The sequence below is a fragment of the Fringilla coelebs genome (assembly GCF_963513975.1).
Source record: "Fringilla coelebs genome assembly, chromosome: 7".
Classification (NCBI taxonomy): Eukaryota; Metazoa; Chordata; class Aves; order Passeriformes; family Fringillidae; genus Fringilla; species Fringilla coelebs.
The window spans coordinates 19263345-19287599 of record NC_140035.1 but is presented as its reverse complement, the minus strand read 5'-3'; the positions used below and the strand labels follow the sequence as shown (position 1 = coordinate 19287599).

The 24255-nt window shown below is 36.2% G+C and overlaps 1 protein-coding gene across 1 annotated transcript in view; it reads left to right on the top strand.

The window, feature by feature from the left end:
• Nucleotides 1–24255, top strand: part of LRP2 (LDL receptor related protein 2) — a gene marked incomplete at both ends in the record, with an annotated part of 108778 nt that overhangs the window by 23675 nt on the left and 60848 nt on the right. The window contains 17 exon segments of the mRNA XM_084209121.1: nucleotides 5352–5462; nucleotides 5562–5675; nucleotides 6079–6195; nucleotides 6989–7132; nucleotides 8528–8647; nucleotides 10355–10483; nucleotides 11616–11785; nucleotides 14029–14252; nucleotides 15025–15231; nucleotides 16202–16404; nucleotides 17037–17177; nucleotides 18092–18295; nucleotides 19138–19330; nucleotides 20480–20605; nucleotides 20906–21036; nucleotides 21792–21929; nucleotides 22826–23107. Of these exon segments, the coding sequence (XP_084065247.1) occupies nucleotides 5352–5462; nucleotides 5562–5675; nucleotides 6079–6195; nucleotides 6989–7132; nucleotides 8528–8647; nucleotides 10355–10483; nucleotides 11616–11785; nucleotides 14029–14252; nucleotides 15025–15231; nucleotides 16202–16404; nucleotides 17037–17177; nucleotides 18092–18295; nucleotides 19138–19330; nucleotides 20480–20605; nucleotides 20906–21036; nucleotides 21792–21929; nucleotides 22826–23107 (2754 nt within the window).

The following is a 24255-nucleotide window of genomic DNA, read 5'->3' as shown; positions in this document are numbered from 1 at the left end:
TAAACATCAGAACAAATGCTTCAGCTACAGGTCATACAATTAGTGTGCTGAAGCTGTTTTGATTCCATAAAATTATAGCTTTTAGGTTTTTTTGAATACACATATCAGGCTGTTTTCTAGCTTTTAGAATAGTCAGCAGCTAGCAAATACTTTAATTTTAAAACTTTAGAAACAGAATGAAATGGCAGATTATTTGGGGTAGCAAGCACTTTTTGGGAGTATGCAGGCAATACCAGTGAAATTTTTCTGTTACATACTTTATTTCTTTCAGTTAAGATAGAATTCTCTATCCTGCCTCAGCTTCACAGTTGAGACATGAAAATCCCAGCCATGTCCATTTTGCTTTGCTTGACAGAATAACCTTTCTGGACACTGCTCTGGCAGCTGAGCACTACGCTGAGGCTGTGAGGGAGAAAGGGGCAGTACTTCAAAGACATGTTGTTCAACGCTAGTGGCCTGAGTGTTTTCCAAGATACACTGGATTTTTGATTCTTATTTTGATGTTGAGCTGCTGCCATAGGTCAGCTGCCTAACCTGTGAATTCCTGCCTCTTGTTTGCTACGCTAAATAGCTGTTGTGGTCAGGAAGGGGGCAGCCAGCTCTGGGATGAATTTACAGAGACCAGGGTGAAAGTGAATAGAGATCAAGAACTGAGGAGATCATAAAGGATGTAGTCCAAGAAAGAAGAAAAAGGCCATAGTCAGAGACTAATATTCTGGATGTCGGACAAATTACATGAAGCAGCTATAGGGTGAGGGAGAAGTTCAGGCTGAAGGAAATATCGCCGCCAGGAATAGTTTGGGACAGGGCAGTAGCAAAACTGGAGCGATCTAAGGCAGGCAGCCAAAGACTAGAGTCTCAGAGATCAAAATCAGGAAATAAGGCCAGGAATGAGGGTCTGGTCTCTCTGCCACCTCTGAAGGCATCTCTGCTATGAACACTGCCTGGAATCATGCAGCTCATAGGACTCTTGTGCTTGGAGAAAGTCTCCCTCCTGGTGTCTCTGGTAGGCTGTGAGCTGTCTGGGCAATGCTTTGACCACTGTGAGGTGATGACTCATGGCAGTGAACCAGAGAGTTTTAATTAACTTTATTTTGTAAAATGTTTTTACATGTTGCAATAAAAGACACTTGTTAGTAGGAAATTGCCTTTTTTCTTTTCCTTTTATTTCTACTCCTTGTAACATGGGTTAGGGTTATAGAAGCTTGCCCTGCTGACTATGACAGAAATCAGCTTGTGCTGAGTCAAATACTAGTTGCAACTATTTCCTGTTGCTGTTTTTGTATGGATTTATTTCCAGCTTGCAGAACAGAAGTGTTAGGCAGAGTGCAAAATAATGCAGGTTTAGCAATCCCTGTGACATAGGTTTCAAACGTCTTCCATGTGTCCATTGAAAGATGCCATTAAATATGTTCGCAAGTGTTGCCCCAAAACAGTTACAGGGAGCAAGGTGCTTCATCTGTCGTTTGTGCTGGTGTTTGCCAGTTATTTATGTTTTGCAACTGAAGCGTTGGCATGCATCAGGGAGACAGATTGTGTAAAAGTATTTTGGCTAAGGAAAAGCCTGAGGGGAGGGGAGAGAATGAAGAGCTCCCTTTCTTCCAGAGCATTGGAATGAACAGGGGTGAAAAACATTCCCCCTGTTTCACAAAGTTCATATTATCTTCTAGGAATTGTCATGAGTATGGAAACATTTCTTCTTTTTAGTTTTCTGTAAAATTAGCCACCCACAGGTTTTTGGGAGGAGAAGGTAAAGGAAGCAGTATTTATGTTGGAGGCTATTGGCCATCCAAAACAAGGTGAAAGAAAACAGTGTTTTTTTTCTGTCCCTTCACTTTTCTCTTAATGTTGTATTCATATTGTTTCCTTTGACTCTCTTGTACAGCTGTATTCCCAGATGTCCTTAGGTGCAAACTACCTGCCCTGTTGTCCTTTTTTCCTCAGAACCTTATCCTTCCTTTTTTTGCTCTTTCCGGTCCACTTGTCACCAATGAGGAAAGGAAAAAAGTTCCATTGTCTAGAAGACAACCCCTTTAAGTCAGTCACAGAGCACTGGCACTTTTTCCATACACCCCCTACAACAGAAACAGTACAATCAATTTCTCTGATTATTTTCAGTTCTTGCACAGATGTGGGATTTTATACTCAAATCCACTGATCTTGGATGAGGTGTGTATAGAGAATTCTTAGTTTAAATAAAAATTCAAATAAAAGCTAAGAAATGTTAATTTTGCAAGCCCCAAATGCAGTGACTGATGTAAGACCTTTCCACTTAAATTTAAAATGTCGTGATACTTTTCATTAAACTGGATTGTACAGGTAATTCTGTTTAGGGAATTAATCCCATTACTCCCCTCTTGCTGCCAAGGTTCAGATTCTTCTTTTCCTTTTAAGAAGTTCCCATTTGGTTATAGGAGTAGAAGAACTAAGCTCATTGCTAATGTCTTCTAAATTTTGGAGAGAAAGAAAGGGAGTTTAAGTCCTGGGGTTTTTACAATTGCAAGGACAGTCATTCCATTGTTTTCAGATATCCTAGTATTGTTATGAAGTTCTGTTTTGGCTTCCTTCATTCTCTCAGCATTGAGCCCTCACAGAAGCCAGCATTTCTTCCTTGATTCTTTTCCTTTTCTACTTCTCCTTATATTAAACTTACCCAGGTACTGAGGAACTGTCCTGATGGCACAGACACTCCTGAACCATGCAGTGCATTGGCTACAGCCTTTTGTGTAGCTCACAGCTTTGCCAGTTTTCATGAGGCTTAGTTCTTAATGTCCCAAATAATTAAAACAAATTTAATAAAATAATAAGCTATAAAGTACAAAGAGTACTATCTGCAGTGCAGAATGTAGTGAAACATATCTTTCAGAACAGTGAGCAGGCTGTGATCAGAACTATAATTTACTAACCTTGGTCTTTTGACAAGGGATTGGAAATGGGATTACCTGTACAGAGATAAAAATTATATTAATCTTTGTCAGGCTTTTCAAAGAACATTCTTGCTTGTGCAAGTACAATTGAAATAAAGAATCTGTATGTCAGTTTTGAAAAGGGAATAAGAGAAAAAAACATTTGTTCACATTCTAGTAAAACACCAATTTGGTAAGAATGAGTACTTTGAAGTATCTTCAAAACATCTTTACTTATGGCTCTTCTTGATATCTTTTTATAGTGATTGTGTTTATACAATACACTAGACTTAATAATATAATAAAGATTTTATTAGGCTGAGGGCATTTCCAGACCTGCTGCTGGAGAGGAGGTTTTGACAAAGTTTTCCTTCTTGTAAGGGAGTTTAATATAAGCTTGAGAAAAATCTTATTACTGGCTAGATTCTTAGTCTGCCTGGGCATTCTTGAAGAAACAGGCAGTGCAAGGCAATGGGTTCAATTGTTTATTTACTTGACATCAGTCCATTGAAAACAGTTTGGAACATCACTGGAGGTATTTCTGTGGGATGTGAAGAAAAGTGAGGAAAATTACAAAACTATCCATTATACATCCCATGGAAGCTTTTCTACCTCAGTGCATTTACAAGCACATACCTTGTATTCCTCCTTTTCTTCCACCTGCTTATAATACAGTGAACTGCCGTAGCTGTTTCTACTAGCCCGTAGAACTCCTGATGGTTCCTCCCTGTGATGCCTTCTCTGCTTTCAGACAAGGAAAAAGCATTAATTCCATGGTGAAGTTAAAACTTGGTCCCAGGTCAGGCCTTTCTTTAGTCTTTTCTGTAGGCAGAGGTAACACTTCAAAACCCATATTATTTCCAAAGCATTATGAGTTTTATCTGAGCCTAACTGAAGCAAGAAAATGATGTATTAGAAAGGTGATTGTCTTGTTGAGAAGTGGGACCAAAGAAGGCTTAGGGAACATGTTGGCATTGTCAGACTTTCAGAATGCAAGATTGGGAACTATCACTAGAAGGCCACAAGCAGTAATGCTGCAGCTGGAACCCTGCTAATCTGTAACTACTGTTCTTCGCTTAGGCACACTCGGTTCCTACGTGCAGGTCGCCACCTTATATTAACTGCAGTGAAAACAAATGAACTGTGAATAAATCAGCTGGGGAGATAGTCTGGCTGGACTTGTAGTGGACATGAACACAGCTACTTACCCTCTCATTTTAACATTTAACAGTTAAAATTATATAAGCCTATTCCATAAGTAATTGAAGTTTAGTGGGAATGTGATAATACATGGAACAGCAGAAGGAAGCAAAAGAGTTTGCCACTGTCTGGAAAAATTGCAGGTTTCTTGATATCTACTTGAATCAATTTTATAACCCATGTTTTGGATTCCAGGGAATCCAATGAAATATGAATGAAAATGTGCCTAAGTGAGAGCCTTCTCTGTCTGCTTTATTAACTCTTAGAAAAGTAAAATGGGATAAGAATTCAAACTGAAAATCTAAAAGGTGAAAAATGTTTTCTGGCTCTTCTGTGTTTCGAGTTCATTTATCTTCTATATAGAGACAAAGGTTCAAGAAATCTGATTTCTAAAATTAGCAATTCTTTGCTTTCTTACTTGCCATTTGACTGAAAAATATAAGTTTTGTCTACATAGCAACAAGATAAACTATGAGTTCACATTCTCCTACTCAACTCTAGCATGTGCATATGCTTAATTTGTTGGGTACTTCCACTGAACTCACTGACTGCTTGTATGAATAAGTATTTTCAGAATTTAATTTGAAACATTTGGAACAATCCCTTGCATTTGCATATAGGTCATCTATATAAGTAGAATATCCAAATCCTAAAAAGTCATTATTTCTGCAGAATCTGTTTTCTTTTGTGAAAAGGGAAACAAATAATAAAAAGCAATGGTTCTAAGATTGTTCATGGAACCTAAAAATTTAATATCTTTGGCTTAATTGGTACAAAACCATTACAACCTGAGGTCTCTGAGTTTGAGAGCTCAAGACACTTGAAGAAGACATAGAAACTGTAAATTTCAGGAAATCCTTTGCTATCTAAATACTTTTATTAAGATCGGGATAGTGTAAAACTGAAGTATAAAAGAATAAAACAAATGTTCACTGCTTGCACTCCTTTTATGTTCCAATGCTTTCTATCATATTGTAAACTGTTGCAAATCTTTTTGGACTGTGGGAAGGCATTTAATTTTTCTCTTATTGCTTGCAAGTTTTTGTAGCATCCATCCAGAGGATATTTTTTAATATCTGTTGGAGAAGACAGTATACTGTATAAATGGATTACTTGTATAGGACTACTAGTAATGGAGTTTTGTATTCCCTTTTTCCTTTAAACCCAAGATACTCTGTTGACACTAGGTGGATATGACTCATTGTAGTCTAACTTCATGCTAATATAAAGGATTTTTTATTTTAGACTACCCAAGATGTGAACAGTTATCATGTGCAAATGGAGCATGTTTTAATGCAAGCCAGCGATGTGATGGCAAAGTTGATTGCAGAGATTCTTCTGATGAAGCTAATTGCAGTAAGTCCCCTGTGTAGAGTGATCCCAAACAAATTTGCTTTATACACCTTCTTTTGGAGTTAAACAGATTTTCTGTTTCTGTGCTAAAATCTTTTTCAGCTCGCGGATGTACCAGTTCGCAGTTCCAATGTGCTAATGGGGAGTGTATCCCGCAAGCCTTTATCTGTGACCATGATGATGACTGTGGAGATAGGAGTGATGAAAACTCTTGCAGTATGATGTTTCTTTTTTTTCCTACTTTCTCTAACTGTTTTATTAAGAACTGGTTCAAGCAGCTAGCAGGAAGCAGATTGCTTCTGTACAGAAAGATGAAAATTGCAGTGCTACTTTGATAGACTTTGTCTTTGCTGTTAGGTTCCTGGGTACATCGTTACTATTTGAATTTGCTGGACTGAGTGACAGTCTGGTTCTTAATACATATAGTTACACTTATGTTGTTGTCATCCTCTTAATTTCAGCATGAACCAAAGGTAATTCATACCTAAATACATACAAAATATGGAACTGCCTAAATTTTTTAAGCAATATAATAAATGATTGTATAAGAGACAGTATTGATATTTTTAACCTTTTAGCTGTTTAGAGCAATTAGATTTTTTAATGTTTCTTTCTTTAGCTTATGCAACTTGCAGAGGTAACTTCTTCACTTGCCCAAGTGGCCGTTGCATTCATCAGAGCTGGATTTGCGATGGGGATGATGACTGTGAAGACAATGAAGATGAAAGAGGATGTGGTAAATACTATTGCTAACTTCCAATGGTATTTTCAGAGGAAGATAACACTAACCTACATCTATGAAATTTAGACCAGTCAAGATGTTCTAAATGCTTTTGATTTGTTTAAAAACCTTAGAATTCCATCTTCATTTTTATTTCTTTTTTTTTAATTTTGGAAATATTTTTGTTGTTGTGTGTGAGAATTATTGTGATACTGAGTATGATGCAACTAAGTTTAGCATATAGCAATATATATATATTTTTTCTTTTATATTTTGTTTTGGTTCTTCTGCCTTTTGAGATTTTTCAGGTTATCTGTTAAGAGACACAAGGCTTCTAATAACCAAACCTCGTTGATTCAAAATGAAATTTACTCAGATCCTGCCAAGATTTGTCATGTGAGAAACAGAAGCTTTAATGAATGTGTGAATGAGATTTCTTTCATTGGCCTTTTCTATGATGAACATGATTCTCTTTATCCAGACAGCATTTATGTGTTTTGAAACCACAAAACTATAGTTCCCCTTCTGGTGCACTGGTTAGTTTAAAGCTGAATGGTGTTACCATTTCTAACAAAGCAGAAAACTAAAGAGATTCATATGTTGTCTACCCAAGTATTGTTGGCATTGTAGTTTGAATGTAAAAGAAAGCATGACAAGTATAGATAATGTTTCTTTATAGTCTTTCCCAGCTGTGTGCAAGAAATGGAAATTGGATATTGAAGGATAGAGATGCTTTGGGAAGCTTTTAGAGAAGAAATTTTAGTGCTTGAAATATACTTTCCATTATTCTTGTTTTTCTTTTCCATAGAAAGTGGTCGCCATGAATGCTACCCAGGAGAGTGGGCCTGTCCTGGATCAGGGCATTGCATTCCAATTGGGAAAGTGTGCGATGGAGCTGCAGACTGCCCTGAAGGAGAAGATGAAACTAACATCACTGCAGGCAGACACTGCAGTATGTATTAGAATAAAAAACATACACAGAATAGCAGAAACATCAGCATTGACATCTTTTTACATTCGCCTTTTGTCTCCTAAACAATACTGACATTTGGAAGCTCACTATTTTCACTGGCACTGTTTTGACTGGATGATCTGGAAGAGGCATATATGCTGCAAAGAGACCATTTGTTTTTTTTAAATTTCTACATGAAATTTCACAAATAAGGATTTTTACTTGCTCTCCATACCCTAAAATATGTTTGTGAACTCAGGGAAAGGTGTGCTACATGCCTTCTTTGTTTAAATATCTGCTTGTCCCTTTGTCTGAGAACTAATGATTTGTGCTGATCAGAACACAGCATTGAATCAGTATATCCTAAGCTTTGACTAATTCACTTTAAAGATTAGGATTTAAGAAAAAAATCTTATTACTGGGATGTCTGTTTCTCCAGTTAGTGGTACACTGCGTTTTTATGTTGGAGGCAATGAGCATGCATAGTTCCTGTTAATTTCACTCTAATCTTACAAATATCAAATTCCTCTGAGGACAAAGACCAGTGTATTTTAATTTCTAGGAAGATAAAAATTCCTATTAACAAAATCATGCCTTTTGGAATAGGAGGGCAGAAAAAAATAAGAGGAAATGAAAGTTTATAGTAAAAGAGCATCTCTTGCTTTTCTGAATGGTTTGGTAGTTGCAGCAGATATGAGCTGCAAAGCAAGACATTTAACAGAAGAATTTGAGGAAAAGGAAAATGCTGTCTTTCACCTCCTTCTTTATCAAGTGTTTTACAATCATAATTCAAGTGTTTTGCAATCATTAGCGGCTTGCCACTGAATTGTTTATTAAATACTAGTAGAATTAGTGAAGGAAAAATGAGAGTGAGGGAGAACAAAAGGACACAGAATAATTTGTCCATGAACACAATGCAAACACATTCTAATACATTGGAATGATATACATATTCTTCTTAGTAGAACATACTAGGGGTTTTTCACATAGAAGAGTAAATGTACCAAGAGATGGAGCTCAAGGATGTGTCACACATAGGTAGGTCTTGTGGAACCATGGAAAGTTTTGGGGCATTACAGATGGCTTCCTCTGGTGTCACCTATTTACACAGCACTTGCCATTGGTGGTTCATATAAGATTGCTGCTTATCCTTTAACTCTGTTCTAAAAACCTATTAAAAATAGTACCTTCTCTTCCATGCCCTTGCTTGCATGTATGTAAATGTATGAGATTTTGTGGAATTTGTACATAATTTTCTCTGCAGATTAGTTTTAAGAAGCTGTACTTGAAATTGAAGGTTCATCATAGAAAAGACTTTAGCTTTGTAACTCAATAAGGCAGAAAGCTGTTCTTCTCTAATAGGTGTGTTTCTGAAATATTTCATTTGCCTTTCAGACGTATCGCGCTGTGCGGCACTGAGCTGCCAGTATCGCTGCCATTCCTCTCCATCAGGAGGGATGTGCTACTGCCCTGCAGGATATACAATAAGCAGCAATGACAGTCGTACTTGTATTGGTGAGTAAAGTCCAGGGACTACAGATAGCCAGTATCTTCTCACAACCCATTGGGAAAGCTGGGATTCCAGGAAGGCAAGTTAGTTCAAACTGTGTGGATGTACTGACAAAGAGAAAATCTCAGGAGTCAGCAAATGTATGAAGATTTCAGTAGCACAATGGCAGCAAATTTACACAGAAACAAACCAGAGAGATACCATAAAGACCTCTTTCACTTTGACCTAAAGACATAGTGACAGCATGATTAGGTTTAAAAATATGTCCTGTTGGATGGCTGGCTTATTATCAAGAGTTTTTACTGGTCTTTAAGTGTTTACATAGAGGGAGTTTGTTTTTGCCTCAGTAATGTGTGATGCATGCCTGGAAAAATAGTTAATAATGTTGAATTGATTGTTACTTTTGGAAAGTGGCTGTATATGCAGACAGCAGAACATGACTCTTGAAAATAAAAAGGGTGTTTTGTATTTGCATTATGGAAAGGTTGTGTCTTCTGTGGGCTTTCAGTATACACATAATTTACGTGAAAAAGAAGAATATTTACAGGAATGCAAGGGTAACTGTAAAGCTGCTGTAACTTGGTAGCACAAATTATTTATCTCAGTAGCTGGCAATTGAGTAACTTCAGAATTGTGAAAGTTAGCACTGCCTAATAAAAGAAAAGGGGTAAATATCTGTTATGAGTTTTCAACCCAAGCTTTGTTGTTTGTGCCATTAAAAGTATTTCAGATGCTCAGTCTCTAATGAGATTTTTATATTTTTGAGAATACTGGGTGGCCTAAGGCTGTATAAGGTACAATGGCTGAATGGTTGCTCTTTGTTGAGGCAGGGAAATAAGGCAAGAAATTTCCTCAATTTTTTCGTGCTTTTGTGGGAAATACGTGAAGGACACATTCCCAAACCTGATGCAGTCTCAGTGAGTCTTCTGTTGTTTTTTTGACTGCCCTGTAAACCTAGTTATCAGATTCTGGCTTGTAAATCTGAGTCAATGTATTTTGGTTTGCTAAAATCTAGGCATATATTTGTGACCAGAGCAAAACTTGTCATGAAGGAATGGCTGACAGTCAGTACTGGATAATTCCAGATCCAGTACTCTACCTATATAGTATTCTCCATGCTAAAAGGAACTTTTCTTGCTGATTCTGGTGCACAAACAGCTTTTAATTGTAAATCAGATACCTGTTAGCATGGTACTAAATCTGAACTAATAAGCACAGCCTTCAAGTAGGACTTAAAGGCTTAAGCACAGCACTAAAATAAAGGTAGAGCTCACCTTCAGAGTGGGCTTAAATCCAGCAAAGTCTTAAAGTCTTTGTGTGTGCCAAGTATAGAGATCTTTTGCAGGAAAAAACATATTCTGTATTGAGGAAAGTAGACAATGACATCCCTTCAAATGACTTTTCCTTTTCTCCTGGCAGGTGTGGTTTAGATTTTTTTTTTTTTTTTTTTTTTTTTTTTTTTTTTTTGTTGGGTAGTATTTTTTCTTGGGGCCAGAATTGTAGGTAGGTCCTTGGGAAGGAAACACAGATTTTTTGTTATCCAGAAATCCCAAACTGAAACACTGTGGAAAAACATGCAAACTCACTTTCTTCATGCTATAGTTTTGCAAATAGATATAAAGCAAACAGACAGGACAAACTTGCAGCTTCTTAATTATGATATGAATTTTATACAAAGTGTTTTCTATAAATATGCCTTATTCACTTGACAGATTTTGATGACTGTCAGATGTGGGGTGTCTGTGACCAGCTGTGTGAAGATCGTGTGGGACACCACCAGTGCCACTGTGTGGAAGGTTATTTCCTCGAGCATCACCGGCATTGTCGGGCCAACACTTCAGGTTAGTGCACCCCGAGTATCTTGTTGAGCAAATAGATATAGCTAGGTAAAATGGGGTAGTTTTAATGTCTGTGCCACACAGCTCTCTTTGATTTTAACTCTGCCCTTAAGGACTTGTGGTCAGGACACTTTTCAGAATATCAGCAACTGCCAGAACTCCGTATCTGCTGGCGTGTGCAGGTTGGTGTTGATTGTCTCATCAGGGCTACTTCTCCTCTAATCAACAAATGTCTTTTAGGCTCCATTGTGCTTTCACCACCCCTGACTTCTGCAGAGTTGAGAGGTTATTGCCAGAGCACTCCTGAAAAAAAAAAATCTTATTTCTGTGAGGGACGGGATTTTGTCATGTTCTCTGTGGAACTTAGTGTTGTCAAGAAATCAGGAAACCTAATTTTTTAGGAACTGTGCCAGAAGATGGTTTTGCTGAATGGTGAGATCAAGCAATTGCCTGTGAGAGAAGCCATGCTCTTGGCTTTGAGTGTCCCAGAGTCTAAACTCTGAAGAATACTTGTCTCTCAGAGTGTAGTTCCTCATCAGCTGTAGACTCCTTCTCCTGACCTCCTGCTCAGTTCTGAAAGCAGGCCCCAGGAAATTCTGCTTTGTGGAGATGTAATGTCCTAACAGGCAGGTGTGTAAGGCCTGCCGAGAATTAGTGGGAATGGGAGTTTCTGCTTGGCATAGCTGATTAGCAGTCTTGTTCCTTAGAAAAGCAAGAACTGCTCAGTTCCCTCCCCCTTCCTTCTTTCTTCAGCCACCAATCTTCAGTTCACCATTTTCTAAGAATTTCTCTCTTATAAATGGGAGAATTTAGTACCTGCTGTAAGTAAGTTTCACTGGGTTAATTTTAGCTTTAATAGAAATAGTCTTTTGGTGTTTGCACAGGGGTTTTATAAAAGTTTTAGCTGGTATGGCTTTAAATACACGTTCCTTCCTGATTTGCTCTAAGTATACAAACCAAAGGCTAATCACAGCAAGTTACTACTCACATAGAAACATTTATACAGGTTGTAGTCTCAGCATCTATTTAAAACTTTGTGTCCAGTGTGTATGAACCAGTATGTATATATTGCAATGCCCCTTTGCAAAATATCTTGCCTGCAGGGTAATCATGTCTCTGTCACTCCTGCTTTCAGCTGGTGTTGCATCGATTATTTTTTCCAATGGCCGTGACTTACTGATTGGAGATCTTTATGGAAGGAATTTTCGTACTTTGGTGCAGTCACAAAATCGTGGGATTGCAGTGGGAGTGGACTTTCACTTTTACCTGCACAGAATCTTTTGGACTGACACAGTGCAAGATAAGGTTGGTAGAAGTTTCAAGAAGAATGTATTTCTGTGTATACCTGGAAGTAGAGAACTTCAAGAGGCAGAATGTGTTGATAGGCCCTCATTTTTGAGAGCCAAAGCTGGCTGTATTTTTGTTTTCTAACAAAAAAGCTCCTTGAAATGTTTTATGTTAATGACTGCATTTTTCCAACTATACTATTACATGTGACATATTAAACAAAGAATCCTATTATATGGGAATGTCTTGAGCAACTTTTAATTTTACTAGAGACTGAGTCCAAAAAACTAATTAAGAGAAATAGTAGACATTCTTTCAAAACGGAACAAATTTTTCTTGGTAATTTTTGAAACATGATCATTTAAAATGTAAAAGCTGTGTGCCTTCCAAGATGATAAAAATCAGACTTCTTCATATACTCCAAATGGCACTGTAATTGAGCTTGAATAACAAATATTGACAGTATTTTGTGTAATGAGCCAATATTGTGTTACTTTTCTCTTTTTTTTTTTTATTAAAGAGTAATTCTTTTAGCTTCAAGACGCATTAGAGCAAAGCAATTTAAAAAAAAACAGTCTGGAGACTTGGGGAAGTTGGTTGGCACCCTTGTTCTTTTTTTCTGTGCATAACTTATGGAAACCAAAGGAAGTCTTAGATCAAATGCTGAAACTTCATAAACTTTGTCCTCATGTTGATTGTCAGGCAGAGTGAAGGAGAATCTGTGACCTGGCTCCTGCTAATGACACTGATAGATCAATTTGGTGTCACTGTCATAATTCTGAACCTACACATAAGACATCTAATAAAAACTATAGTTCTCACCACAGTTCCATGCTGATTCTGTGGAAAGAACGTTCACTGTGTGGCTGTTAAGTAGAACAAGATTTGTGTGCACAATTTTTGACTTGTTCACAGTTCTGATATTTTTATTGTGGCTGTAGTAGGTTCCTGTTGCTGCAGTTGCTTTATCAATGGCTGAATGTAGTCAGGGTTAAATCTGCAGTTTTATGAGACAGGAGATTTATTCTGTCATTGTAATAGGTATAAATAAAAGTAATATGGGGGTTTTTGCTGCACACCCCAGGTGGCCAGAACTGCCCAATATAGTTTAATCCTAATTAATTAATAAAGATTAATTAATCTAATTAAGTCCTAGGTAGACTGTCCAGACAAAAGCATTTGCATTTAGAATTTTCTTAAATGATGAGTATTTCCACCTGACATCTTAAAAGAATGATATTACTAGGGCATTTTTTGTCTTTTTTTTTTCTTTTTTAAGGTTAAGACAGAAACTAAACCAGAAAATTGTGGGTTGTGTTTTGTGTCATCTTTATCTCATTTAGTGTACTGCCAGATAACCTAATGCCCATAAGCTCTTTCATCAACAGGGTTTCCAGAGAACAGAGTAGACAGTTAAGTGGTTATCTTGATTATTGTTACTTGGAACTGAAGAATATTTAAAATTATACAACTCTTTCATTTTTCTTGCATATATGTACTTGGTCATCTCTATTTTCATTTAAATGCATTCCAAATCTCAATCTCATGCTGTTGTTCAAAAAAAAAATTCTACCTTTTCATATTACCCAATGTTGTAATCACACGATTACTGGATACATAAAACCATTGTGTTTGGACTGTTTACTTCATGTAGCTCTGAACTTGCTTCTAAAATAACAGCATTATTCTTCTTGAGCAGGATGCTCTTAAAATTAGAAATTAGCCTTAGACAAAGGAGACCACAAGCTGAGACCTCCTTTCTGTGAGGATGGACAGTTTCCCCTTACTTTCTTCATTTTGCAATTTCCCCTTAGTGGTAGCTGTAGTAAGAGCTCCCTCTCTTGTTTCTGGCCACTATTGAGAGCTTTACCAAAGCATAATCATTTGTTTTCAATCAATAAAGATGCTGGGGTTTGCTACATTCCAGGAAAGCAAATGCGTTTTCCTCTTTTTTTTTTTTTTTTAACCATTTGCTAACAGACTGTTACAAAACAGCAAAAGGCTGTTTTAGTCTTTTATCTTGTCCAATTTGCAGAAATGCTAGTTGAAGGCAAGCCTTCTGCAATTTTTTGCATTGGTTTCCAGATTTTTGCAAAAAATCCTGACCTAAGGAATAACTTAGAGGGTAACTTGCTTGTATCTGCTGGCAGATACATATATAGTTGTGGATTGGTGATCAATGTGAGGATAAAAGAAAAATACCATGTGACTTGTGATTCAAAACATCATGTGGGTATTGACAATATTTGTATTGTTTTCAGGTTTTTTCTATTAATATTGATGGCTCTGATTTCCAAGAAGTTTTAAATATTTCAGTTGACACACCTGAAAATCTAGCAGTGGATTGGGTTAACAATAAACTATATGTGGTTGAGACCAGTGTGAACAGAATAGATATGGTTAACTTGGATGGAACAAACCGTGTGACTCTTATTGCTGAAAATCTTGGAAATCCTAGAGGAATAGCACTTGATCCAACTGTTGGGTAAGTGATATTTATCAGATAATGGTAAAAGATGTCAGAAATTCCCTTATCCCCGTGTAAATGGAAAACAACTAGGAAATAACAAGAGTGGTCATTTTAGAATCAGATATAAAATATTCTGAACATTTGCATTCTATTCTAGCCCATTCTGCACCTTAATTTATGAGAAGAGTGTGCAATGCATTTATTTATAATGCGTGGAATCTGTTTCATGGCTGGAGTTTTGTGTGCATGAGCAGCACTGAAAATGGGACCTGTGGAATTGCCCTGCATAGGAGTATTATCCTTAAAGATTCCAGTTATAATACTGCCCAGAGATCTCCTACTATCTGAAATAAAAAGATGGAATGAAGCCAGGAAAGTTAGTGTCTCCTAATCCAAATACTTCACAAGTATATGTGAACCATGAAAACATGGATCTTCAGAGAACGGGAAGAGGAATTTCATGCAACTTGTAGTCATGGCTGCTGCTTTCATGATGCAACTATTTGTCATTGGTTTATTTCTGGCAGTAAACTTAAGCCTGTGATTTAATAAGGAAAACTAGTACTTCTGAGGTCTTTTGGGTGAAAGCATGCTTCTTTATGGATTTATTCTATAAAAGAAAATGAAAATTACTTTTTGTGTAGAAAGTATAAAGTATGTTTTCATAGTATGCCAGAAACAAATTCTGTTCTGTAAGGGTGCTGGTTTTAAATTCCATGTGAAACACTGGGGTTTCTTATAAAATCTCAAGGAAATGTGACCTTTTTTCTTTTTTATCTCTTTATAGTTATATGTTTTTCTCAGACTGGGACAGTCTGTCTGGTGATCCTAAAGTGGAAAGGGCCTTCATGGATGGCACAAATCGTCAGGATTTGATAAAAACAAAATTAGGCTGGCCTGCTGGAATAACCCTGGATATTGTGTCAAAGAGGCTTTACTGGGTTGACAGCCGGTTTGATTACATTGAGACTGTAACTTATGATGGACTTCAAAGGTAGGTGAAATATTATTCCTTGGAGGCTACAGATACACTGATTATTTTGTGTCTAGTTCAAAAAAAGATTTCTCTAACAAAACGAGATACACAAAGGATGAAAATTACAACATAATGAATGTTTGTCTCTATGGTGTCATGCTGCTTCTAGACATTCTTTAATTCATTATCCTTTGCTCTTTTTCAACCTTGAATGCCTCTTGCCCTTTTTTTTAATGTACATTTTATAGTCCACCAGTACAATACACATTTTTTAGAGCATTTACTTTTTACTATTTTTCAATTATATTCATTGTTTTCCATCATAATTTCTTTGTATTTTTTCATGAGTGAATTTATATGAACTATCCCACTTAAAAACATTAATATGTGTGATAGGAATTAAATGTTTTCCTTACATTTTATAAATCTTTGCTGTCAAAAATTGTCATCCTTCACCTTATTATGATGCTGGGGAGAGTAAATCACAGGAGGGAGTCCTTGAGTTTTTATGGAACTGCGTCTTACAGCATCGAGTTGTTTAAAAGCCTGCTTATCTCTGTATCTCTAAATAGTATCAGTTACTCCAAACAAGAAAAAATGTCCCCTTTAGCATACCTTCTATGTATTGACTTCAAAAAACAGTCTTCTGCTTATTTGACAGGTCTATTGTTCAAAGTATTTTTTTACTTACTAAATTATAAAATTAATGTTGGTATATTTTCCCTTCTCATCTTTACTCACTGCATTTTCTTGGAATTTGCTAACACTTTTTCTCTATTTTCGCTGTTGTATCCTTTAGGTTGATGAACTGTGTATGTTTAGCTTTTTCTCTTCAGTTCATTTGATCTTTTTAATTTGTATTTTAGTAGCTTCTCTGTTAAAACAAAAACCAGTGAATGAATTAAAAAATACTGTATCCTTTCTTCTGTTAATAATGTTATTTTCTAGGTAATATTTGGTAAATACTGTTAAATCATCTTTATAACAGGAAAACAGTAGCTCATGGAGGCTCACTGATTCCTCATCCATATGGAATCACTTTATTTGAACACAATGTTTATTTCACTGATTGGACCAAAATGGCAGTGGTGAAAGCTAACAAATTTTCAGAGTCTAATCCTCAAGTGATCTACCAGTCTTCACTGAGACCTTATGGAGTGACAGTTTACCACGCTGCCAGGCAGCCATTTGGTAAGACCATAAGTAGGTTATGAAGGGAGATTTAGGAAGTATATTACCAAACCTTGGTAAAAATTATGAGACTTTTACTTTGCTGTAAGGAGCTGTAATTATGATACATAAATTTGTATTGTAAAACTGGGCTGATTTTTAACACCCAGTTCTTTCATCCAACTCTTGTAGCTGATGAACTGTCAAATGCAACATTCAAGAGTAGGGGGAGCTTTATAAATTGATTGATTGATACTTGGTGGAGTCAAACCTGTGGGTTTGAGTAGTATTGGTGTTTAGGACTTTTTTTCTCAACACTGCAATAAATGCAGTGAAAAGGGTACCAGTATTCAATTAATTCTGTGAGATACAGTTCTGAAGTAGGTCTATGTGCAGAAGACTATAGGCCAAATTATGGCCTTAATGTTGTGTGCTGAGTGTCTCTATATAAGCTGAATTCCTTAATGATGGTTACCTGATGTGATTTCAGTGCATTCCACAGTAGAACTGGTGGGGTATATTGTCCATGTGATGTAACTCTCACATAATCCACATGATTTATTGTGGATGTTGAAGAAAATCCTGAAAAATCAAGATAATGATGCCATTTGGTTAATAGAGGAAGTTATAATTATATTTGCATTATTTTCCAGTAAGAAATCCTTGTGGAAGTAATAATGGGGGATGTGAACAGGTCTGTGTTCTCAGCCACAAAACAGATAATGATGGCCTAGGTTATCGCTGTAGGTGTACCCTGGGCTTTGACCTACACGTGGATGGACGACATTGTGTTGGTAAGAAAATGCCTTACAATTGTTGCAAGTAATGCTACTCCAAACAGCTCTAGAGCTGTTTCCAGAACATCTTTCTTCAGTAGCTTCAATATACTGAGGACTATTTGTCTTGTCACCACAACTCTTTTTGACAGCTTTAAATGTAGTCATTTCTGCTGATGTTCACTTCAAGCCACAACTTAAACTCACCTCCTTTAATGAGGATTTTGAGTTAAATATGGAATATATGTAGACAGCTGTATGACTAAGCTCTTAATCCTAAAATTAAGCATGTATCCTTGCTAATATGCAGAATTTGCATTATTTTGAACATATAAACCTGCTTTCCTGTGCAGTACTGTGCAGATTAGGTTGGTCTTCTCCCTTTGAACACATGGCAAGAATAACAGATACAGTTTTAGAGCTGTGTGTTTCCATCAGCAATCTTTTGCTTCCTGTTTGAGTGCAGAATTGTCACTGATGCACATTTACTATGACTGTATACTGACAAAGTATGTCATATATGTTGTCTATAATTTTAGTATTTGGCCATTCATTTATCTGGCTACCCCAGGTATTGTCTAGTTTTATGGTGGCTCGACAAAGCCTGTGAGTTATTTTTTTATAGATGATTATAAAGACAAGACTATGGAAGATGATTTCTGCTTCCATAGGCATGTTTGCTTTAAAAGTGTATTAGAACCACAGTAACAATGAAAGTAGAATACTTGACCACATCACCTAATATTCTGGACTGGGTTTGGTTTTCTTCCTCAGTTTTTACACTTGTCAGTATTTAAATCCCTATTTTCTCATTCTTCTTTTTTCTGCTTCCAGGCTATTAGTGTTGTCAAAATAAAACAAAGTTTTTCTTAATGCTCAGGTGTCCTCCCTTGTGAATCAGTAAAGGCTGTGTCTGATTTTTTATTTCACAGCTGTGAGACAGTTTCTGCTGTTTTCATCCCAGACGGCAGTGCGGGGAATCCCATTCAATCTCTCCACCCAGGAAGATGTGATCATACCTATAACAGGGAGCCCTTCATACTTTGTTGGAATTGACTTCTCTGCTCAAGATGACACAATATTTTTTTCAGACACAAGTAAAGACATGATCTATAAACAGAAGACTGATGGTTCAGGTGAGAATCATGCTTGGGAATTGTAGAGTAATTATGGTAAGGAGACTGTAATATATATTTTTCTAAAAAAAAAAGTGAAAAGTCACATTTTGAGATAAATCAGTGTGACTCCAGTAACCTGGAAATGTTTCTCAAAAATGTACAACTCATATTTAAGCTTGTTGAATTCTCTTGTTGTTTGACAAACTTGCTGAATGTATTTGGGAATTAACTATTTGTATTACTTCTTACAGCTGGTATTTGCCCTCCCAGTCTGTTTATGCCATTCACTCGCATGAAATTGTGTTTCTATTTTAATTTCCCTATCTGGAGAGCAGGATGTTTGCTATGATACTGTAATACAGAAAAAGAGTACTAACTTAGTGAGATTTTTGGAAATCCTATTTATGCTAGTGTAAAGAATGTTTCTCTCCAATTTATAATGATGATCGAATGTCAGCATATAGTCTTCTGCACTTGCTTGCTGCCTTGTGTCAGGTTAATGGTAGACTGCACCTGACCATTACTATGCAAAGAGTAGATAAAGTCTGGCTGTTGAGCAAGATGTCATTACTGCACTGACCTTCATTTGTAAAACCTTCAGTGTAAACTTAGTGACGGATTTTTCTCTGACCTTTGGTGAGTCTTTATTTCCCCTCTTTTCTAGCTGTGCTTGTGGACATACACCCTTTCTGTCTAGAGCAAAGGGCACTCCTCCCCTACCCTTGGTTATTGGTCTTAAGTGGCACAGAGGTTGCATTTTTACCAAGGAGAACCACAAGTTTTGTCAATAGAATACTGCACTCATGTTATTTCCCCTGTTCCTTAACATTTGCAAACCTTATGTGTGTTATAAATTCTAGGAAGGGAGATCTTGACTGCTAATAGAGTGGAAAGTGTTGAAGATTTAGCTTTTGACTGGATCTCAAAGAACCTCTACTGGACAGATCCTCGATACAGGAGCATTAGTGTGATGAGGCTGGCAGATAAATCCAGGAGAGCTATCGTTCAGAATTTAAATAATCCTCGTTCAATAGTGGTTCATCCTGTTATTGGGTAAGTTTAGATTTTCATTTTAAACTATATGTACAAATTCATGGTTTAAAAAGAACTGGTGAGATTAGGTTTACATCTGATTCCAGATTTTTGTTCTTTTCAAAGTACCATCTCTTTTCAGTTGTCTTGTCTTTATTTAGTTTGTTTTATCCAGCCTAGGATTCAGCACCCAGAGGGTGCTGAAAGGGCATGGTGAGAGAGATTCCACATGACAGAAGCACTCAAAAGAGTTCTCTTTAAAAGCATTATGGTTTTTTCCTTTTACTCCTGCTCATTGATAAAAAAGGCAAAAGAACCTTGTTTCTTTGTATTACTTACAAAGCTATTTCTCGTAGTTGAAAGACGGAGTTTGCTAAATTGTTTTTAATATACTTTCAATTTCCAGAGTGCTAACAATGATTCTGTAGTTTTATCTCTCTGAATTTCTTTATTTGAACCATATTGGATACTACTGTTTGTATTTGATACAGACCTTAAAATATGTGACTCCATACACAAAATAAAGCCCTGCTTTTCTTTGATGGAAATGCTTACTTTCAAATTCCATACTCTGTGTTCTTTGCCAATGCCAAGACAGTGTTTCTTTAACAGCATAGTTTGGCTTCATAATGTTGTGCAACCGAATTTCTTGATTCTTGGATATTGATTTTTCATGCGTAACCAAATACTCTATTTTGAAAGTAATCTCATAGCAATAATGTTGAACCTCGATCCTTGGATATCCCAACATTTTTTGTTTGCTGCTTTATAAAATCATTGAACATTAACTTCAACTCTTTGACTGTAAGCATAAGTTAAATGGATCAGGAGAAAATTCTTTGTAGTATTCATGCTGGAAGATGCATTTTTGATTGGTTCTATTTCTCTGTCAGTAATTACATTAGAACCTTAACAATTTCAACCAAGTAATGGATATTTTATATATAAAGGACCAAAATACTTCCAAATATTCTGGTGGTTGTATACAGGATAAATATGAATTGTTGGTACTACTGCCAACTGAGAAGAGGGACAACACGAAATGGTATCTTTTTAAGTTATTTGAAGGATGTCATACAAAGAAAAATGTTAATGCTGTCTCAAATGTTTGCTCTGTTTAATCACATTATATAATTTAATTTATGTGGCTTCTGACATGTGTCCTTTTAGGTATATATTCTGGACAGATTGGTTCCGTCCAGCAAAAATCATGAGGGCCTGGAGCGATGGATCCCATGCCTTGCCCATTGTCAATACAACACTAGGCTGGCCTAATGGCCTCGCCATTGACTGGAGGTAAGGGCAACACAGAAGGCAGAGAAGGTTTTTTGAGCTAATGTGTTTCTTCCTTTAAACTGTTAGGGAGTAAAAATAAAGCAATGATGTCAGATTGCATGCACTGCACTGGCACTCTTTTCTTGAAGACCTTATCTTTCAATCAGTTGAAAAGCCTTAAAATATAAGGTTTTCTCAGAATCCCTCCCCACACACCCCAATAGCTTCTTGTAGGTTGAAGATTATTATTTAAGAAAATGCTAGTGCTTCGTAATGGGTGTAATGTCACTTAAAAAGATATAACATTTTCATTATTTCTAGTTCTCTGAGGTTGTACTGGGTGGATGCTTTTTTTGATAAAATTGAGCACAGCACCTTTGATGGGCTGGACAGACGGACTCTTGAACATATTACTCAGATGACTCACCCATTTGGCCTTACAATTTTTGGAGGTAAGTCTGGCACTGAAAAATATTATCTATTATTATCACAGATTATTCTTTTCATATGATGATCTGTGAGTTCATGACATAAAATGGCAGAGTTTTTTCAATACTGATTTTCCCAAAAGAGCATTCTTGAAAGTTTCTACTAAAAATATGTATTTAGTACTTCTTGCTTGTTTTTAGAACTGGTTTTATGTATCTTTATTTAAAAATAATTTTAGATAGGTCAGGTAATTCATGTAGTGCAACAAGTCAGATATGCTGTACTAATTATAGCTTCCAAGATGAGCTGCTCATGCTGAACAGACAAAGTAAATCACCACTCCAGAGATGGTCAACGTTTCAGGCTTTCTAATAATTACATGTAAAGTTTATTACTGGATTCATGTTGTGTCTGCAGAAAAATGTCAGTACGTGACCCTTTTTGATTGCGTAATAAAAATATCTTCAAAAATACTCTAAAATTTTCTGTGAAGTAGTCTTAATGAATTACTTAAATTTGCCTTGGAATTTGAAATTCTAGTTGGGTTTGTTATATGTCAATTTCAGTAAAATTTGAGAAGGCTTCCCTAAGTTATGTCTGCCTGTGATTGAAGGCTCACTTTGACAGCCTTATAAGTGGTGAAGGTCCTTTTGTCTTTTTCATTAAATAATTATGAAAAATGGTTAAATTTTCATGAAAAGTCTTCTAAGGTTTTTTTATCATACTTGATCTTTTATGCCATATTTCTATATAATATGTTAAATATTTTTCGAAACAGGTTATGCCTATTTCACTGATTGGAGACTTGGTGGAATAGTTCGAGTAAGGAAGTCTGATGGAGGAGAAATGACAATTATTAGGAGGGGCATTAGTAACATTATGCATGTTAAAGCCTATGACGCTCATTCCCAAATAGGTGAGCCCCTTTCTTCTGCAGAGGGAGGATGTGATATAGAGAATAAGAGACAAAATGTCAAGACAGCAAATTTCCAGTTTCAATTCTGTGAATGGCTTCACTGAATCATAACTGACACGCACAGGAGGCAGCACAGGCACTTGCAATCACATGTTATTTATTTCCAGTTGTTTAAATCTGTTGTTTTATTGCATCCAGTCACTGCTTTGTGACCTTACTTAACAACCAAACAAAATGAAGTTATATTTCTATTGTGTTTTGTGTAATTGTATCACCAACTACAACTTCGTATTTCTCCTTTTCTGGTAGAAGTTTTATTTAAACTAAGTTATTTATTTTGAGAAGGTGGGTAAATGTTTATTAATCAAATTACTATTCTTCAAGTAATTTCTATGTATAAATCACTAATTTTTTTCCTTATTTTCTTATTTTCTCAAATTCTATGTGATTGTAAGATCTAAGCCAAGGATTTGGTATTGTAGTTAATTTTGTGAAACAGCCAATAAGTTCATCAAACATATGATTAAATCTAAGGTTCCCTGACTACTTGGTATCACAAGATTGGATCTGGTCTCGCAGCCTTGGTCAGACAGAGGTTCTCCTTTGTGGTAGTATACTCATTTCCAGACAGTTGCTGAAAATTGTCAGAAAATTGGATGAAATTTAATAGTATGTTTTCATCTTCCATAAACATTTATGTCAGGAAGATTGTATGGAATGCAACACTTCTTTTATGTTACTGCTACTATTGCTGTCGATGAGCTTGACCTTGTTGTGCAGTGTATGCAAAACGAGGACTTGCTGCAGCATTTTTTTTTACAGTTATTGTGTGCTTTTAATAGTTGCCAAGATGTTATCTGTAGTGTGTGCATTGATCTTCTCTATCACTATTTAAGGCTCTAACTACTGTAATAGAGGAACAAACCCCAATGGAGACTGCAGCCATTTCTGCTTCCCAGTACCAAATTTTCAGAGAGTTTGTGGGTGTCCTTATGGCATGAAGCTGGCTCCGAATCAACTGACATGCGTTGAAGATCCATCCAATGAGCCACCCACTTTGCAGTGTGGCTCCTACTCATTTTCCTGTGGTAATGGAAGATGTGTGCCTCGACACTATCAGTGTGATGGTGTTGATGATTGCCATGATAACAGTGATGAAAAAGACTGTGGTTCTTTAAGTAAGTAATCCCTGTAATCTGCAGTTACGGTTCCTTGTTTGCAGTTCAGGAAATTTAATGAGTCAATATGGCTTCATTGGAATAAACTCCAATTTTTTAGTGTTGCATCTGTGAATAAATCCCGAAATCTTCCTGGGAAATTAGTTACTTTGGAAATTACTTGGAATATAATTAGTTCGGAAATTATATTGTAGTAATACAGGATTCACTATCAGCCACCTAAACTATGCATGAAAATATTCATATCTCGCTATTCTCAAAATTCTATTTACAGAGTAAGAAAAATGTATTTTCTAAAGAAAAATGTTGTCTTTATTCTTATTTTTTTGTAAATTTTGAAAGATATTAGAATATCAATATCTTGCCTAATTTGGATGCATGGAGAGGAACAAGCCGTCTTAGTATAGATGAGGACACTTAAAAAATAGCACCATAAGAAAAACAACAAAACCATCGACGTTGCCTAACTTTCCCCGAAGATAATAGCAACGCCTTTTATTTCACTTAACATCAGAATAAAAGATTTGTGTTTCATAATATTTGGGCAGTGCTGATCTATTTGCTACATCTGGATTTTAACAGTTGAGTAAATTAAAAGCACAGTGGTTCATTTCCTGGTATTACAGTAGAGTGTCTCACACAAAATATTTTGTTGTTCAAGTAAATGAGAGAACAGTGGGATAATCACAGTTCATAAGGCATTGTAGAGAGGGTAAGATACTGAAGATATCGAAGAGGCATTTAAGACATATCTGGTGCTTCTTCAGAGTTAATTATTTTAAATCATGAAAATAGGACAGAGTAGTAAAATGTGCTCCCTAATGCACAGGACTAACTAGCATGACTGAAGTATAAACTGTTTCTTATTAATGGGCCATTTTAGAATAACTAGAATATCTTTTGGGGAAAGGTATAAAGCAAATGGTTACTAGAAGAAGTTCCTTTTCTTGTTCTTTAGATTGTTGTGGAGTGCTTAACTGTTTAATTTTTTATTGCTTCTTGCGGTTTAACAAAAGCTTGTAAGTATTCTGTTCAGTTCTGCAGCATGTTGCATAACAGACATTTTAATTCTAAGCAATTTGCACTTTAGAATTTGATGCATATTTTAGGCATTCTCTAAGTATAATGAATGTACTGATAACTGTTGC